At 50.1% G+C, this 19,159-nt stretch overlaps 4 protein-coding genes across 4 annotated transcripts; 1 reads left to right on the forward strand and 3 right to left on the reverse strand.

The window, feature by feature from the left end:
* J7337_004632 (uncharacterized protein) lies at window positions 1-2,960 on the reverse strand (the record flags this gene model as incomplete). Its single annotated transcript, XM_044822324.1, has 2 exons — window positions 1-1,977; window positions 2,025-2,960. The coding sequence occupies 2 exons, from the start codon at window positions 2,958-2,960 to the stop codon at window positions 1-3; spliced, it is 2,913 nt and encodes a 970-aa protein (XP_044683657.1).
* A 3,999-nt stretch (window positions 2,961-6,959) lies between these two features.
* Window positions 6,960-10,367, reverse strand: PIM1 (ATP-dependent Lon protease pim1; the record flags this gene model as incomplete). The annotated part of the gene is made up of 2 exons (XM_044822325.1): window positions 6,960-7,124; window positions 7,182-10,367. The coding sequence occupies 2 exons, from the start codon at window positions 10,365-10,367 to the stop codon at window positions 6,960-6,962; spliced, it is 3,351 nt and encodes a 1,116-aa protein (XP_044683658.1).
* A 1,305-nt stretch (window positions 10,368-11,672) lies between these two features.
* Window positions 11,673-12,182, forward strand: J7337_004634 (uncharacterized protein; the record flags this gene model as incomplete). Its single annotated transcript, XM_044822326.1, has 1 exon — window positions 11,673-12,182. One exon carries the CDS (start codon window positions 11,673-11,675, stop codon window positions 12,180-12,182), a length of 510 nt encoding a protein of 169 aa, XP_044683659.1.
* Window positions 12,183-13,324: 1,142 nt separating this feature from the next.
* J7337_004635 (uncharacterized protein) lies at window positions 13,325-16,510 on the reverse strand (the record flags this gene model as incomplete). The annotated part of the gene is made up of 5 exons (XM_044822327.1): window positions 13,325-14,344; window positions 14,395-15,126; window positions 15,175-15,636; window positions 15,688-15,957; window positions 16,028-16,510. 5 exons carry the CDS (start codon window positions 16,508-16,510, stop codon window positions 13,325-13,327), a joined length of 2,967 nt encoding a protein of 988 aa, XP_044683660.1.
* Window positions 16,511-19,159: the final 2,649 nt, after the last annotated feature.

Raw genomic sequence — 19,159 nt, forward strand, 5'->3', positions numbered from 1 at the left:
TTAGAGTCCGGACGGACAGTTCGCGCCCTTGGACACGTCGTCAGTCATGTTCTCTCCTTTCGTCGGTTCGTCGTGAGTCAATAAGTGTGAGATCTGAACCTCCGGTACAGATTCAGTGCGTTCGGCCACCCCCTCGGCTACCTTTCCATTCTCCCGGCTGTCTGCTTCCACTGCGATCACCTTTTTCTCCATTGTAGCTTGATTGGTTCCAGGTACTGTGGACCCTTGCTTTTCTGCCGCGATTGGTTCCGCATCCAGTTCTGCTTTTGTGTTTGGCTCCTCAGAGACGTCCCTCTCGTTTGCAGACGTCGTCTGATGATCCTCTGTTTTGCCCCCTTCTTGAAGCATTTGAGTCTCTTGGCTGTCGTTCTTCTTGGATAGTCCCTCCAATGTGTTTCCTGTTTCCTGATACAAGGCTTGCGCCTCTTTGATTTCTTCGCCTCCAACATCTTCTCCTTTTTCTGCTGACAAAAGACTTTTTCCCCCGTTCCCTTCTTCTCCTGGTGCATCCTCCTTAGTGTCTTGCGCACCATCCCTTATCACTGTGCCGTTGTCTCCAGGAGTGATATTCCCCGACTGTGTTGAGCCGGGCGCCGATTCGTTGTACATTATTCCTGTATTATCGTCGTTGCCGCTGCTCACAAATTCTCCTTGACCTTCATGAACCTCGCCAACTTTCGCAATGGAAATAGCACGCAAATCATCTCCTAGATCCACACCTCGGGTTGGGCTTGGAGTTGAAGTCGAAGTAGCTGGGGTCTCGTGCCTCTCCAAAGCCGAGTCGGGAGCTGTGAGTGCATCCGAGTCGATTAGTGCTGACTTGTTGGCCGTAGGCGTTTCGTCAAGTGGTGTTCCTTCAGGTCCCACATCACTGTAAGATGAAGGTATATTCCGATTCGCTGCCCAAGCACCAATGTCGTATAGGCCGCGGTGCGAATTGTATTCATCACAATTACTAGGCAACGGGCTCGGGGGAGAGCGTCCCCGCGTGTAGTAATATGGTTCGTATCTGACAGGACTTGTTTCCGCACCGGGTTGATTCACGTAAGACCAGTCGTTAGGGGGTTCGACCGTCCTGATTTGTGGAAGATTTTCTGGATGATATCCGTCAACCAGATATTGATGCAAGGTGTAGCCTTCGTCAACTATCGATTCAGGGGGGTTCAGTTGTCCAGTCTCTTCGCTTTCGCTTTGTCGAGGGAACATCTCCAACAGAGCAGACGCCTGAAGCCGCATGCGCGGGTCATTACTCAAACAAACTTCTGCCATTTGTCGATACCAGTCCGGGATATTTACTTCGGGGCCAAGTATCAGCGGTCGTCCCTGCGCTTCTGGCTCATCTTCCTGCGTTGCCAAAGCCCACAACACCATTCCAAGTTGGTATAGATCCGATTTGACGCCGATGTACATAGTGATGCGCTGGTTACTCTCAATGAGAGGTGTTGCCTCCGGAGGCTCCCAGCCTACTGGACATCCCCTTCTGTTGATGTCAATGATCTTTGCGTCGCCATAACCATCTATAACTATGTTTGATAGTGTGAAGTCTCCTTGCACAAACCCTGACTCGTGGATATCAGACAGCCCTTCCACGATCTGCCGGGCCCATTTTTCTCTCGTCGCCCAAGGAAGATCGTAGTCACCATCTTTGCAGTGCTCGTAGATGACGTCGATGAGGGCTCCTTGATCCGCATAGTTGATAAGAAGACCCTTAACATTCTGATCTTGGTCATCCACAACCACACCATAAAAGTGAATGACATTGCGTGAGGATCTTAAAGCATTGAGGGCGTTGATTTCATACAGAAATTCGTCTATGGTATCAGGGCTTGGAATCTCCTTTTTGATGAGTGTGTGGCCGTTGACATTGACTTTATAAACAAATCCTGACATGTGGGACTCAAAAGTGATGTCCCTTTCTCGAATGCGGCGACAACCCAAATGCTTGATTTGGGCAACAGTGGGATATTGTATAATTTCCTGTATATCATTAGCTTGATCTCAGTAAGTGTGTCGTAAATACCGACATTGCCGTCTTCAACTACGTGCACATGAAGCCTTCCATCTGTTGTTTGAAGCTTCAAATTTGTTACAGTGTCATAAAATTGAATGTCCCTCAAGCTTTCCCTGATCGCCTCATAAATTTTTGCACTCTTCTCTCGTTGGTAATGCGTGTTAATCAGATCCATTTCCAGGGAGTTTGGTGGCGCATCTCGATAATCAAGCGAGATCGTTACACGCCGCCAAAGGTGATCACGCTCACGGTACGTAACGAAGAACTTTTCCCTCTTTGACCGGTCTCGGAAGTGCATACTGAGATTCAGTATCCATGTCTTCTCGAGCTCTTCGTGGATTATTGCTTCGTACTGGGATGCTGTTATCGAACGAGTGTCTGCAGTAGACAGGCTGTCTTGTGCTGGACACTCGTCCGCAAGAGTCATCTCCTCATCCGGGTGCAGTATTCCATCAGCAGGTCCCCTAGGTGGCTCATCCGTAATATCATTGACGGATATGGAGGGGACAAATCGGGGTATTTCGTCCTGAGGGGAGCCGAGAAAGCTTGGGGCGCTGACACGAGGGTTGGTTGCGGGCTGCGAGGCTGACGGTGATCGTGGTCTGTAAGAGCGTCTGTCCATAGACACAGCTCGTCTTTCATCTGGAGTCGGCTCAATAGGCGATAGGTTAGTTCTCCTTTCCGACACTTGGCGCTTGAATGTCTGCGCCCGAGGTAGTCCAGGCACAACCCTTCGAGACATTCGGCGAATCAAGCCGCCTTTGTCAAGGTCAGCCGTGTCGGCCTCATGCTGGGGACTCTTTGGCTGCTCGGTAGGTTTACATGGCGTATTACTGCCACTCTGTCTACCAAAGAGCTTTCGAAAAAATCCCTGGGTACCAGACAATGCATTTGTTTGTGAACGAAGCGTTTGCGGTGGCTCGGACGCTATTACGCCGGCCTGAGCCATGGCCGCGGCACTGTGACCTGCTGCGTACTGCTGTGTTCAGGCGCAATAAGAATCGATATCAGTAGTTAGCCACGTTGAAATGGCTTAACACTTAATGATTTGGCGATTGCTTAGTGGCGAAAACGCAATTGTAAGTCGATACTTGTGATACTGCATACACCACGCTCTGTATCGTTTCACAACTTTTGCCTGTTATAAAAACAAAACCTGGAGATGCATATGGATAAATAATAGCCGCGCAGGTGGGAAACGTATAAAATAGGAAAAATAGGTAGAATATGCAAGCCAGCGAAACCACAACAGGGTGAAAGCCCGCCAAGTAACCACACAAGGACAACCAACTTATCAATTGAAAAAGAGGGTTTTTGAAGTGAGTAACAGGATGAAGGAAATGTTTGCTTGACTCATTCAAGAGAAAGCAAAGAAAAACCGTTGCTGTGGTCGGTATATCGCCCGAGGAGGTTGGGATAATAATGCAACGGTCGGTGAAGAGCGGGTCTTGAACAAGCGGTCGAAGTCGCGGGGAACGAAGCCGGAGGCGCAATGAATATCAGTGCATCAGGAGCTTTCAAAGATATGGTATTATCGTGATGAAATGAGTAAGACTTTTCGGGTGAGATATATCAAAAAAGACCTGAGGCATCAGAATGTCATTGGAAATGGAGCTGCGATGAACGCCCTGCTAATATCTATGGTAAAGATGAGGTCCAAAGCCTAAAACGGGCAGCCAACGGCAATAATGGTGGATATGGATTGTGACTGGACAGGAGAGTGTGTGTGGGCTGAGTGGATAGTGGCTCTTAGTCGCGGCGGGACGACACGGGGGGACGGGCGGAGCGGGCGGCGGAGGCGCTGAGCTTCTGACGTTTAGGCTTTCATGATTTTGGGCCCTCTCATAGCAGCCTGAGCCACACTAAAGACGTGGGATTCGTGATGACGCTGTAGCTGGACCGCCCTGCGAAGGGGCTGGATGCCATGAATTGCAGCGTAAGGCATCTGTGCGACTGCTCACTTCGCTGCGAAGCCACCACTGCCCAAGCCTAACTAAACCCAGGCCTAGACCTAGGCCCAGATGTCAGCGCAGGGCTGTGGTTGTACTTTGCCCCAGACTTGCCGAAGAGCGTCAGGGGTCGTTGCTTGACTGAACGACAGTTGTGCATGGTTTTGGGCGTGTGTGTCGCGACTATGGTCCATTCATCCCACCATGCCGGAACCTTCATTCTTTGAAGTCAGCCAAAGGACCTTGCTAGGCGAGCGATTTCGACCATGGCAAGCAAGCTGTGGCCTAGTCTGCTGCGTGCGTCTGCTGCTGCAGGGTCATACTTTCAAGACAGACGGTGACGCTGGACGGCTTGCGGTGGGGAACCATCGATGAGCTGGCCCCTTTCAGACGCCCTTGTCTCGTCCCATTCTGTCGACGCTAAACACGAGTTTGCGTCTCTTTGAGCGCAGGGGAAGGCGGTGATGCATCATTAGGCACAGAGAAAGATTATGGTCAGGCATAAAGAGCTGCGAACGGATATCGAAAATAGCCGGCGTCGCTTTCTTTTGGTGATGGATGTGAAGGTGTAAGAGTGAGTGCACGGTTCTTTGAGTTGGTGTGATTTAGCATCCCAATTCTGTATCACGAGAACATGCCATAACAGGGAAAGTAACAGGCAATTACCCATTGAGCCTTCCCTTGCCAGAAAGAAAAGAAGTCGGGAGAGGAAAGACCCAAGTTCAGTCAACGGAAGGAACCAGCATGAATTCACGAATAGGAAACCCCGATTACTGTGCAGATAGGCAACTTCCCGAAACGAAGCAGGGTAGGCACAATGGCACTGTAAGCAGGCGTACCTGGGTATCAGAAGCATCATTAATATCAAAACACCAACCTTCAATTCTCATGGAATCACCAGAAAGCATCATTGCCTCACCTAATGACATCACTCTCCGTCAACGCTCGGCACTCAGTGCGGTCTACTCAAAATAGAGATCATGACAGCTTCACCCATGGGCTATGTCGCATCCTTGACAATAACCGACAAGCAAGCCACCTTTCAATGGGGAAAAGGCCAAAGTGTGAAGTCACTCAGGTAACGCACGCGTATCTTGCCGAAGATTACACTCATGTAGGTGCGTGTCATTCTGAGCTGCTGACCTCAAGACTCGAACCATAAGACGGATGATCTAGATGTCCTAGCCCAACTACATACGCAAGCGACGGCGCCATCTAAGCCAGGTAATATCAGCTTGGCTGACCGCCCTGTTCAACCTTCGGCTCACTGTCTGGTTTCATGGTGTCCTCGGGAGGTTCTCAAAGTTTGGTCAGAGCAGGGCGATTTCAATCAATGGCTAGATCGTGGTAGCCCGGCACTCAAAGCGCCAAGATCTTATGTCGCATATTCGGAAAATAGGGAGCTTGAGGCACTGGACTCCATGCATTAAGTAACTTGCCAATGCAAATGCAAACTCTGAGGCGTACGCATAGAAAGCAATGCTCAGATCTAGAGGAGTTGGTAATGGCATGCATAATGGTACGAGACACTTCATATGCCATTGTCGTATCAAAATTGGCTTCTGGTCTTTTACCAGATTCCGGTCAAACGTCACAGTCTTCTCTCACCAATGGAGATGTGATATGCAATATCTCCAAATCAGGAGCAGATGGGTGCCAGTGCCCAATGCGACTTTACTATGACGGGCTCAGTTTTATCCAATTCGCGCACACCTTCAAGCACCTCCCTCGATGAGGAAATGCCTAAGCTTGCCGACCCCTTAGTTGGTTCAATTCGCTCGTTTTGTTCCCTCTCGTCTCAATTTTCGAACTGGTCACGTCACACAAGCGCTTCAAGAGCCTTCAGCTTCACAAGACATTGTCCTGCAGCCGAGTCTGAGGCCCGATCCACAAGCCAAGATCCCATAAGAGCCTCGCATGGGGTCAGGCATGAGTGCAGCACAAGAACGACCCGCTAGAACAACGCTCAAGTGAGGCTATATGCACTTGACAGGTTGTCGGTTCGCCATGCAAGCAATGGGGCCGCAACACACCACTAGCCCGTATGTACGAACAGGCTTCCAGACGTCTTATAGGCTTCGGTTAGGTGTCAATCAAATTCTTATGCGATGGCTATACCGGCATGTTTAGCTCGAATAGTTGATTAACATCCATGAAGCTTCGCAGGACTCAAAAACCTCATGAGATACTGTCAAAAGATGCGATATGAGAAGAAGGCGAGATTCGACTTTAGATTACAATCCATTGTTATCAAACTTCCCCTCGGCTAGGCTCGTCCCGTGCCTGGCTCCACAGATCCCGCGCCACAGTTAAGATGAGATCTCTCAGAGCCTTGGCCTAGCTAAGGTACAAACCGGGATCATCATTCTGGGGAACCATCTGGTGACATCCGGACACCTACTCCGTCAATGAGGTTGAAAATACCATGGGCCTTGTCGATCCATTGGACCAGAGACAGTTTCAGACCTATGACAAAAGGCCCTACCAAAACTCCTGGCATCCTCTATGCTCCAAGGTTGTCACCACATCGCAGGCCTCGAACTCTATCAAAGTAGTGTTCTTCCATACCAAGCATTACGCGTTGCGGCTGGAATCGTGAACGCTTACCAAGTTTAGGGACAAATTCTTAATATTTCTGTGATATAACGATCCGTGTCATTGGCTCAGGCAGCACCTTGTGATCATAACATCATACGCCAGAGCTGGGTAGTAAACTAGAATGACGTCGCTTTCCTATATATACAATTGTACATGAAGGCGTCAACTACACGCTGCCTTGTGACACCCCAAACAAACCACTAATGCATGCTTCTAATAGTACAATTTCCTCGTTTTTGGGAATAACAAGAGTAGGAGTCTTTATATCGTTCATCTAAGTTTCTCGCCCATGCCCAAACGCCATCAAATCATGCCCTGCAACGTCCATGAGCATCAACCTTCTTCCTCGGTGCTAGATGATAGTTGCAAGGCTAGAATGCATCAATGCCTCGTTCGGTATTTTAGTCCTCCTCTTCAGCTGACTCAGAGTCGTTCTTACTTTGCTGAGCCTTCCACTCGCAAATCTTGCACGTGTTGGCCTTCTCCTTATCAACGTTGGGGAAGACAAGGTCAAAGACCTCGGGGTACCAGGCCACAGCATGACCTTCAAGACCCTCTTTGATGTTCTACAAGTACTCGTTAGTAACCTAAAATTAAATACCGGATAAGATGGGGAAACATACCTCGGGTAGCTCTAGCCAGTCAGACATGTTGTCCTTGGGGAAGATGATGGTCTTGCAGCCAGCTCGTCGAGCAGCAACGGTCTTCTCACGAAGACCACCAATGCGTAGTACCTTTCCAGTGAGTGTGATCTCACCAGTCATGGCAACTGTAGGATCAACGGGGGCATCAAGAGCAAGAGAAAGGAGTGAAGTAGCCATTGTGATACCAGCTGAAGGGCCATCCTTGGAGACGGCACCATCTGGAACGTGCAGATGCATCTTTGCCTTGTCGAAGAAGTGGTTGTCAGGGAATTGCTTAACCATGAAAGACTTGGCGAAAGAGTAGGCGATGGTAGTAGATTCCTTCATGACGTTCTTCAGATTACCGGTGATCTCGAGATGGGGTCGTGTAGATGGTCGGAGGGGAGCCTGGAGGATAGACTCGATGTACATGGCAGCACCGCCGAGCTGTGTCCAAGCGAGGCCCATGGAGACACCAGGAGGGCTGACCTCGTAGAGACGGTCAGAGGTGAAGACAGGAGGTCCGACGTAGTCAGTGAGATTGTCCTTGCCGATAACGACATGGACAGAGTCAGGGACGTTGAGTGGCTTGCGGGGCTTCTCCGTGGTCGCGCCAGTTTCGTTAGAGGTGGACTCCTTGCCCTCGGTAACCTCCTCGGTCTTGTTCTTCTTCTCAGCCCCCTCAAGAGCAGACTTACCCTCCTCAGTGAGAGCCTCCTCTTCGGGCAGGACTTCCTCGCCGAGCTCTTGAACGATCTTGAGGGCGGACTTTCGGTAGACCTTCTCGATCTGCTTCTTGAGGTTTCGCACACCAGACTCACGGCAGTATGACTTGATGAGCTCCTCAATTGCCTCCTCACTCAAGTTGACATCCGCGTTCTGAAGTCCAGCAGTCTCCTTGGCAGCGGGAGCAAGATACCGTTGAGCAATCGCCATCTTCTCGTCGGCAACGTAACCAGAGAGTGTGATGAGCTCCATGCGGTCGAGCAGGGGTCGAGGGATAGTATCAGTCATGTTGGCAGTGCACACGAACAAGACCTTGGACAGATCAACAGGGACATCCATGTAGTGATCCAAGAAAGAGCTGTTCTGTTCGGGGTCGAGCAGCTCCAACAGAGCAGAAGAGGGATCGCCCTGGTATCCTCGGCCAATCTTGTCGATCTCGTCGATCAGAATAAGAGGGTTCTCAGTTTGACACTTCTTCAACGCCTGGATCATGCGGCCAGGCAGGGCACCAACATAGGTTCTTCGGTGACCCTTGATCTCAGCAACATCTGTGAGACCACCAACACTAAATCGGTAGTACTCACGGTTAAGAGCTCGGGCAATCGACTTTCCAATACTTGTCTTACCCACACCGGGAGGTCCGACGAAGCAGAGAATCTTGCCCTCGACAGTGCCTCGAAGCTTGCCAACAGCGATGAACTCCAGAATGCGGTCCTTGACGTCCTTGAGACCGTGGTGGTCCTCGTCCAGAATCTTGACTGCGTTAGGGATGCCAAAGTTCTCGGCACTCCTCCTGCCCCAGGGAATCTGGGTGAGCCAGTCGAGGTAGTTCCTTGTTACGTTAAACTCCGACGCAGCTGTCTCAAGATGAGCGAGCTTGTTAAGCTCCTCGTCAAAGACCTTGCGAACTGCCTCAGGCATGGCCAGGCTATTAGCCTTCTCCTTGAACTTCTCGACAAGCTTGTCCTTTCCATCGGATTCCAGGCCAAGCTCACGGCGAATGCCCTTCATCTGCTCCATCAGCCAGTACTCGCGCTGCCTCTTACTGATCTTATTCTCGACATCCTTGCTGATCTTGGACTGTAGTTGGGCATTCATGAGCTCCTTCTTCAACACCACGAGAGCCTTCTGCATCCTCTCCTCGACGTTGAGGCAACCCAATACCTCTTGAAGCTCCTTTTGCTCGCCTGAGGACACGGCAGCGGCAAAGTCGGCGAGCTTAGCGGGTTCCGACGTAACATTTCCGGTTGACTGACTCATAGAGAAAGTGGAGATCTGGTCTCGGAAGAGATTGTTCATTGTGGCGACTTCCTTGAAAACATTGACAATTTCGTTGGTGACGGCGCGAATGACAGGGCTCTTGGGGTCGTATGGCTCATCGACTAGGTTCTCGACGTTGACTAGGCTGACGGGGTATCTCTTGAGGAATGATGTTGGTTCGTACTTTTCAGCTGTCTGATCAGGCTTCTTCTCAACGGCGCTCTCTTCGAAGCTGGCAACAACATCTCCCTTCTTCTCAGGGGTAGCCTCTTCCTCTGCGGGCTTCTGGGGAATCGGCTCGGGCTCGGCCTTGGTATCAGTTTTCTTAGTAGTATCTTTGTCTTGGCCGCCAGGGGGCAGTAGGCTGGATAACTTGATACGGCGATGGGGATAGAGGATGGCAGTCAGGGCACCTTCTTGGCCGTGGATGGGGAAAGCACTTGTAATCTGGGCGAAAACACCAACATCGTAGACGTCCTCAGGGTTCCTGATCACATCCTCATCCTCGTTCTCGTCCTTGAACAAGAATGCACCAACGTATGGCTGACCACGCTTAATCGACTCAGTGATTGCATTCGCCACCTCGGGGTCCTTGATGGTAATAGCCTTGTAGAAGCCAGGGAAGAGTGGTCGTCGAGCAATGGGGATCGCTAGAACTTGGGGGTAGACTTCAGGAACAACAGGCTTCTGGAGAGCCTTCTCGGCAGAAGGCTTTCTACCGCGACGACCTCCATCACCACCTGAGTTGTCACCTCCAGATCCAGATCCAGCACCTCCGGCAGCACTTCCCGCCTTTCCATCGTTCGATTGACCAGCGTTATCGTTCTTTCCAGAGCCGGGCGAATCAGGGCCTGGATTCCTAGACTCGGCCAGTAGTGGGCTATCGGCTTCCCTGCGCTTGTTCTCGATGTTCGCCTTGGCCTCCTCGTCAGATAAGGGCTCCGTCAATGGCTCTATCGCAGACTCGAAGAAGCCCTTGTCATTGCTGTCCTTCTCTTTGGTGACTCGGGCAGATGTGGAAAAGGCAGCGGCTACTAACCGCGGCTGAATGGCGGGAAGCCGACGACCGCAGATGTGATGGTTGCGGTAGGCGGGAGCAGAAGCCCATCGTGCAGCGGTTGCTTCGGAAGATACTCGTGATGCGTGGACGAGAGAGCGCTCGAGGATGAGGCGCCCCGAGAGGCGTGATCGGGGAATCATGATTGGGGATGTAGATGCGATTCGATTTGCAGCGAACACGGAGCTAGAGCTAGGATCCGAGGGGTTGAGAGACGACAAGTAGAAGCTCCCCGCGATGGGCAGCTGTGAGACTAGGGTAGACTAGACTCGACTCGACTAGTTGATACAATGAAGAATTAAAGAAGAAGAATAAAGGGTAGAAAGGAGAAGAAATGGTCTATCATAAGCAGTTGACAAGGATAATACAACTAGACTAGCAGCAGGCCGCACTTGTCCGCATCACCGCTTTGCTTGGCTTGACCCTCGCTCGCTTTTGGTTTTGGTTGGTTTTGGTGGAGGCGACTTAATAATCGCGAACTCGGACTTTACTACATCATCCAAAATTTCGATTCCAAGACGTTCCGCGCTAAGGTAATTGGAGTTTAGTCAGCCACTGCACCAATGAGACCCCGCTACCGGGCTGTTGCTCCGGCCGTTATCAGATTGCGATACAACTACCGTTACTCGCGCGCCTCCAGCCGAATCTTTCTCAACTTCTATAGCCTCTTGGATTCTTGTGGCCTGGTCAACGTATCTATCTAGCTGTTCGAATTGATCAATAGGACATTGAATCGATCATCATGGCTTGTTATGTGTGTCATCATAAGATCATGCTGTCATAGACAGGCAGCTAGTGAGAGAGTCAAGGACTAAGAGCTATAGTAAAGTAATACCATTCATTACCCTGTTTAATTATGTATATCTAGAGCTCTATACTGGACAGAACCTCAAAGCGATAGACTGGAGCATTATAACATGATTGGGCCATCTACTTATCTTTAGGTAGTTAAATACAATATATACCTTGACACGGCATACAGCGTTCCGTCCCAGCAAATGAGATCAGGCTTTGCAATTGTACCCAGTATCGCAAGGTATTCGCTTCTTTAATCATATCGCCAGTATCATACTTGGTGTAATTAGCGCTTTAATCAGCACCATGCTAAACTTCAAGTCATTTTTCAAACATACCTACCTTACCTAAGGTACACAACACGATTCCTACTGTAAGGTACTTGTAAGTCATGAGCAGACTTACCTGGTAGGTATGGTTGATCCACAGTTGAGACTACCCTATACTTCTCCGCAGCCAAACCTGGCAACGACTAACAAGCTTCCTTCTCCAACTGCAATTCTTTGCTGTTGATCTGAAGCCTGAACTTCTGAAGGCTTTCATCCATTCCATGGCATACAATCATCTCCAGTAGAAACCGTATACTCTGCTCTCAACCCTTGACAAGCTTCCCCTCTCTGCATCGAGACATATTCAGTTTATTGGCCCCAGCCATGTCAGAAGATCAAGACGTTTCAAGCTCACTCAAGAACCTGTCAATCGACACAAAGGACGAGCCCTCGGTGTTGTTCAAGAAATCAGCAGCCAAAAAGAAGACCAAGAAGGTCGTTGCAGACTCATGGGAAGACTCCGACTCCGACTCCGAGGCAGAGCCTGAAGCCGAGTCAGAGTCAAATAAGCCAACTCCCACTGCGACACCTGCACCGCCTCCCCTGACGCCCATGTCCCCCGCCGGTGGCTTACCATGGGAGTCACCTTCAGGAAGTTCCGGCCGTCGCGCTGGAGCAGACCCGGACAAACGGCCTGAGAAGACAGATGCAGTGGCTCGTCGTATGATCGCTGCTGGACTAGGCCTCAAGGCACCAAAGCAGACGGAGGAGCAAAGGGCGTACCAGAGGAGTGTTCGTGAGCAGGAGAAGAAGAGGAGGGAACAGGAGAAAGAGGAGGAAAAGAAACGGCAGGCTGATGTTGAGAAGGCAAAGGCAGCTATTTGGGACGATTAACCGAATATCTTATTGACAAGCTTGGAAGACTGTTTCTTGCATCAGCTTTATCAAAATCCCTCATTGCCACTTAGAGCAATGGCTTGAAGGTGTTATACTGGCATAGATTCAAAGACCTCTTACAGGCAAATGCGAGGGTTGATATTGGCACATGCAAGCACAAGGGAAACAAGTGCGTATATCCTTGCATGGCAAACAACAAGAGCTTACAATGCATGTTGCTTCCTAGCCAGCTCTCAGAGAACCTACTGAACCGAGTGATATCAAGTCAAAGATGAAAGATACAAGACAGAGTACTCACACAAATTGCTAGGGTTGAGAAATACATATGAACAAATCCCTGCTACCGGTCCGAAGTGCATATATACATAGGTACTTTGGGGGTTAAGACGTAAACAGTTCACTTTATATGCGCGACGGTGTTGATTCTGGACCATAGGATCATGTCTACACGATGATACACACATTTGAGGACTTCACATGATGGCCAACATGATGCAGCAGAATTCGTGTATCGAGCAATCGCGGCCGAACCGCAGGTATCATTGCATTGCCATTTCTCAATCTCGGTTTGCCTAGACAGTAGCAATGCTCTCAACTTTTCATGACCACATGCTGGAAATGCTTGTCTCTGTGCCTCCTCGGCTCTCGAAGGCCTCCAGGCGCAGCGTGTAATTCATGTGTCATATGGTTCCATGGCATGAGAGCTCATGGCAACCACACGACTTCCAAAACAAACCCAACTTTGACTCCGTGTAGAAGTCTGAAGACAGACTTTTTGATATTGTTTTCGTTGACAGTGGTATCTTTCTCGCCAAACATCCATCGTGTCCCAAAAATTTCATCTCAACCGGCAACCAGGGGTATTCTTCGTTTTTTTGGTCTCAGCTTTTCGTTACATGACTGGGTATAAGGAGTGGACGTCAAGTCATCAAAAGAGAACCCCCGATTCCACATAGACCAGGAAAAAGCAAAAAGTAACATGAAATAAAAAACAAGAAAGCACTCAAACGCAAATCAGGTAAAACAAACATGGCAAGACGTAAACCGACCGATGCACAAGTCGACGTTCCAGGGTATTTTTACGCCAGGGTATATCCAGCCGGGGTATTTGCATGTAGAGGTTCTAACACGGGGGGAATCTAACGGAAGGGCCCAATAGGGGCGGGGTATCCTGAAGTCATAGAATGAGAAGTGGAAGGGCGCCCGCTGTCGCCAGACGCGCGGGTGCTGTGGCGAGGTGTGACATCGCCAGGTTGAGGAATGGACAATTTGTTGTCCATGTGAGTGCCAAAGGTTCGAGGAGCCCAAGGATTGTCGTCGTCGGGGAGATTGACGCCGCTATCGTTCCAGGGGTTTCGGTCGGCGTTGAAGCTGCGGGTCGATTCGATCGAAATGAGCGAAGACTTAGAGACGTTGCTTGAGCCCTTGAAAAAGTTTCCGTTACCGGAATGGGAGCTGTTCTTTCTGCGGTCCAAGAAAGATGAAATTGACGTCATACTGCCAGGCTTTCGGAGACGGTCGAGAATACTGCTTCGCTCGCGAGCGACTTCATCGCCAAAGCCAGTCTTGATAGGAGAATCAGTGGCGACAGGTGCAGGAGCGTGCTGCAGAAGCTTAGAGTCGAAGTACTGCAGAGAATCTTCAAACGAGTCGGACTTAGGGCGAGGGAGAGCGCCCTTAACAACATTGATCTCAGCTCCGGAAGTTGCGAATTGAGACTGAATGAAGTCCATAGCATCACGGAGACCGCCAGCGTTGTTGCGGGTGAAACCCCAAAGAAGAGTGACGGTAGGCTCGCCACCCTCAGTGAGCTCGTCGGGGTTCTGCCTGACGCTGAGTTCAACCTCATGCTGGCTCTTCAGCTTGGGCACGAGGTCGTGAGCAAATTCAGGAGATTCGAGGAACTTGACCAGCTCAGGAGTTCTGGCGAGAACAAGCTCATGCTTATCTGGGACCATGCCGAGAAACTCATCGACACAGTGAGGAACCTGCCACTGCGGACCATTAACAGTAACCTCATCACTGGCTTGCTCAGTGCTGGGGAAGTTGATCTTGCAGTTGTACTTCTGCTCCAGGTCATCGATCTCAGGAAGTCTAGCAATAAGCTGACGATGATAGAGGCGGTCAACGCTGACAATCTGAGATGTATACTCAGAATCCTATCGATTTTATTAGCATTGGGTGAGCGGTGGCATTGGGTGACACATACGGCACGATCGACCATCTCCAAGATCTCGTTTTTGACGGCGTCCAAATTCTGGGCGTTTCGGGCTGGTGTGCGGCAGATAACATTATCGACTTTGATATCGTCGTCTTCTCGACCCATTCCGCCTGTACCAAAGTTAGTAAGCTTGTACCCGACAGCGTAGTAACGGCGATTCTGACCTCTATCCATAGCATTGGAGAACTTGACGAAGACCGAGTGCTTCTTCATGATGCGCTGGATGTGCTGACCACCAATACCGATGATGCGTTTGTGGTACTGATCCGGCACATGGAACGAAATAGATGCAGGCATTTCCTGCTCCACAAGAGTAAGGCCCTGCTTCATGGACTCATAAGTTGCTGCCATGACATCGATGTTGAAATTGTACTCGTTGAAACCATCGAAAATGATCTGCACATTGCTCTGTCCCATTATCTTGTTGATTTTGCCGTTCTTTTTGCCACTGACGAATTCCTTGTGCTCGTTGGCAAGCTCAATCTTGACGCGAATCTGGTACTGAGATTGAGAAATGAACTTCATCTCTGATATGACTTGAAGAGCTGTCTTGACAGCGTCATCAGAGCCAGTGATGGTGAAGCTCAGTTTATCGAAGGAAAGGTCGGCATCGGAGTTGGCGCAGATATCAACAAGCAAACTCTTGATGTCGTTGGGGTGAGGGAAATGCCTGGCATCAGCGGGCTGAATGAACCATCCCGCACTGTAGAATTGACCAGCCTGTGCTAAAGTTAGCGAGGTATCTATTCGAAGTCAGATATTACTTACCAAGGACATGATCTCTCGCACAGTTCGCTCAACGTGAAGACCTTCGTTTCCCTGAACTCGGACCATGTTACGCTGAGTGGCCAAGGGAGGGAACATGATGAAGGTGCCATTGGCCTCAAGAATCTTCCGGACCTTATCTAGACGACCAAGCAGAATACTGTCGATCTTGGCAGCAGGAATTGTGACGTCCTTAACGTACAATCTGATGCGCTGGACAGTTTCGTGAAGTTTCTGCTTTGCTAATTCAATAGCCTGGGGCGTTTCACCAGTGATAAAAATATCGTTGGGGTCACGGCGAGTCGCTTTGGGAGGACAGTAGCGGTACATTGCCGAGAACGGGGGTGGAAAGTAGATGGCAGTTCCAGTGGAAGACTCGATGAGCTTGATGTTCTTGCGATGTCGGCCACAGACAAGCTGGTGGAGGGAAATCTCGAGTTTGGTACCATCGACAATTCGGCCGAGCTGCGTAAGTGTTAGAACGGCAGATAAGTATGATTAAGCATGAAACAGTACCAGAGTATCAATGTGGATCAAAACACGAGCCTTTGCATGCTCGGATGATAGTATATCACCGTAGATAGCAACTCTCCAGCGCTGATCCATGCGTAATTCAGCATCGCCAGTCATACCGTCGACAACAGGGGTCAATTTAGGGCCAAGAAGAAAGATATCTACGCCACAGAAGGTGGAGATGTAATCGAGGGTATCAGTAACAGGCTTCTTGAGCACTCCGGCATTGAGATCGCAGACGAGTTGGCCATCAATATCAATGGTGGTGCAGCGCTGTTAAAAGGTTAGAGAGGAGCTTCATATTGTACCGGGAAAGCGCCGGAGCATATGCGTAGGAACATACAAGAGAAATTGGGGTATCATTCAAAATAGTCTCTCGGCTCTTGTGGACCAGCTCTGGAGAGCCCGAGAGACAAACAGTAGCAACCTGTTGGCCCTTTCCGCCCTTGAGCATTGTTGACAGGACATACGCCTCAACAGGGAGCGGCCCGTTGGTAATCTCCTGGCACATCCTGTGGAGGTTGTTTAGGTTCTGAACATGGATAGGCAGCTCGTGAATCTGGACGTCGTCCGGCGCGTCCTCAGGGTGTGTCCATCGCAGGACAGCGTCAGTGGTCGCGTGAAGAATGTCCTCAGTGTCGGGGCCCGCAAGATCGGAAGCGAATGGGATGTTGAAAGAGTAGAGAATGGTGGCATCGGCGGCTTGAGGGGAAGCCATGGGCTGACCAGGTTGAGCGGCGTTCTTGGGATGGTTGAGGGCATTCATGGGCATATTAGGACGGCCCATTACGAAATTGGGAGCCATTCTTTCCGACCAGTGACGCATATTTGCCAACTTATTCATGATGAGGATCGAGAAAGTTGCGTTGTTGGTATCGTCGTCGTCGTCCGAATCGTGGGCGGGCGGCGACGGTCGGCCAAGGTGGAGGAGGCTGAACGGAAGAGGACGCCGGGGGTGGAGAAGGGCCAAAGAGAAGAGAATACAAGGATGATGCGAGATTGATCAAGAGAAAGTGAAAACTGTATGGGTATCGAAGAAGCTGAGGTCAAGAAAGGGCTGTAAGGATGGGGGGAAGGGGGTAAGGGTAGGGGAAGGGGAAAGAAAGAGAGATGGTGGTATTTGTGAGCTCTTTCCAAGTCTGACGAGGGAGGGAGAGAGAGGTTAGGTTAGGTAGGTCGAGTGGAGGTTGACTGAGGTGAGGTGAGGTGAGTAGAGGGAAGTGGAAGGGGAGAGGATAAGGTACTGTATAGCGGAGCCAGGCGTAAAAAGCGAGGAACGTCAGTCAAGTCAGCAGAGACGTACCTACCTTCTGTGCTGTACCATACCGTCCGTACCTGCTCGAGTACAAGACCAGCCAGAGTGGGTGATGATCCAGGCGGCAGGTACAGCTGCTTAGTGCCCTGGTCCACCTACCGTAACTTGCCAGGGAAGTAACTGGGGGGAGATTTAAAGGGCCTTAGCACGGCTGGGACTAAACTCGAAGGCCTGTCTCTGTCTCTGTTTCTGTTTGAGATGGGAATCTGAACTCAATTTTCACGATACAACAGACGAAATGACAACGCGAAACATCAGGATTGCAACGAAACCAGGACTCAAATAAGAGAAGTCCTAATACAACTGCATATCAAGCATCCCACGCATGGTGCAAGGTTTTGCGTCAAATACCCCTCGGAATGGGTGGTCACTCTAATCATGGTCGAGGGTTTTGATAAGAACAGCCACAGCGAATACTGAACCACTAAATCATCGACAATCCCTGACTGCCCTGGAACCATGAGAAGTTTCAATTGCGCAGATCGTCGAAGTTGCGAACCCCCAACGATGAAACAGTATAATAACTCGAAGCATAACTCAAAGCATCATACGGCTCATTCTTCACAATGACGATATACTGAACCAACATTAAAACTCAGCCATTGCCAGCCCTCAGCTCGGTTCGATTGCCTTCGAACAACAGCGTCTTAGGGCATGGATGTTTTCAAGGTAGTGGAGACCATCAGCCCGGGCTAGGAGCCTCCTCCTGCAGACCACAGTACATGGTATCATCGTGGTCACTCCAACAGGTTTACGCAGTCTCCTCCCGCGGAACGCTACGCTGAACCGGCTGCGTTCCAAACACTTTAGTGGGATGTTCAAGGGCTTCGGCAAAGCATAGCAAAGCCTCCGGTTCGTCCATGTAGCGAAACTCAGTCAAGACCTGAAGTATGGATACTCGACACATCACCAAATCCACAAGCTGTCTCAAGTACCGCTGTCTCGAACACTAACACGAAGTGAGCTTTGGTACAGGGCAACAGCTGCATGAGGATGGGTCACCTCCGCCAATGACCAACCACTCAAGTCTGTTTATTGTCAAGGGCAGCTAAAACCCATGTTTTTGCATGATAGTATCCAGATCCAAGACGATCATTTGGTCAAGCAGTCCACCGCATAATAAGCACAACAGACTGTAACCAGAGAAAACACCAACACAAACCACACATCGTGTCCATCATCAGCTGTGTTTCGCTTCGTTGCTAATGTTAGGCCAAGATTCGATCACACGGCGTCCCCACACAAGACAAGGTCCTCGTCTGGTGTCTGTGTGACTTGTCCCAGGACGAACAAGGGAGCTGATTCGAGGGTTGACCCATGCAAGCCGGCCTCTCACCAAGAGTCCGGCACCGGCTCAGCCACTAGCAACTCGTCATTGAATATATCAGACTTTCAGGGACCTTATTTGGCCGGCACTGCAGAATGCAGAATGGCAATGTGCACACAGACCAAAAGACACAAGGATCTACAGTCTCGACTTCTGTACTGCAACATCGCGAACTCCTGCATTTATAAAGGGAGCTAGCATTCTTGGGGTCCGTTTGTATGTGGCGCAACAATTCTGGATTGCCGGGCAGACGCGCATATGCGTGTCCTAGCACCGCTTGTTGATTGCTTCACTGACTTGCCTCCTCGAATTCCAGAGGCTTACGCCGAATGCATGGTCATCACGAGCCACGCCACTCTTTTCACATCAACCTTGAAGCTTATAGCCATGCTATCAGTAACCTACATAGTCTGTGGCCCAACTAACCACATCCGCAAATGGTCCAGCAGTCGGGCTAGCTGAATGTCCTCTTTGAGTAGCAGTTGATAAGCGAAGCCCAATATGTTTTTTTCTTGTGAACTGACTCGACAGTACATGTGAGAGCTGATAGTCAGACTCACCAGCCATGTCTCAAACATTCATATTGGTACCTTGGACTCGTGACATTTGCACTGACCCTTCAGGATCCTTGCAGATTCCGACTGGTCAGGAATTGGGACTCAACCTCTCAGATGTCCGTGAACTCTGCAGAGTCTTGAGAGACTGCCACGACAGCATGATTAATACCACTTCACTTGGAGCAGCATCTTCGTGGTGTTTGATGAATCCCTGGGACAAGCCTATGGTCGCATTTATACGACCCCTGCCTATCACCTCATTCCTTCGAACCATAT

The sequence above is a fragment of the Fusarium musae genome, chromosome 3, assembly GCF_019915245.1.
Source record: "Fusarium musae strain F31 chromosome 3, whole genome shotgun sequence".
In the NCBI taxonomy this organism is placed as follows: domain Eukaryota; kingdom Fungi; phylum Ascomycota; class Sordariomycetes; order Hypocreales; family Nectriaceae; genus Fusarium; species Fusarium musae.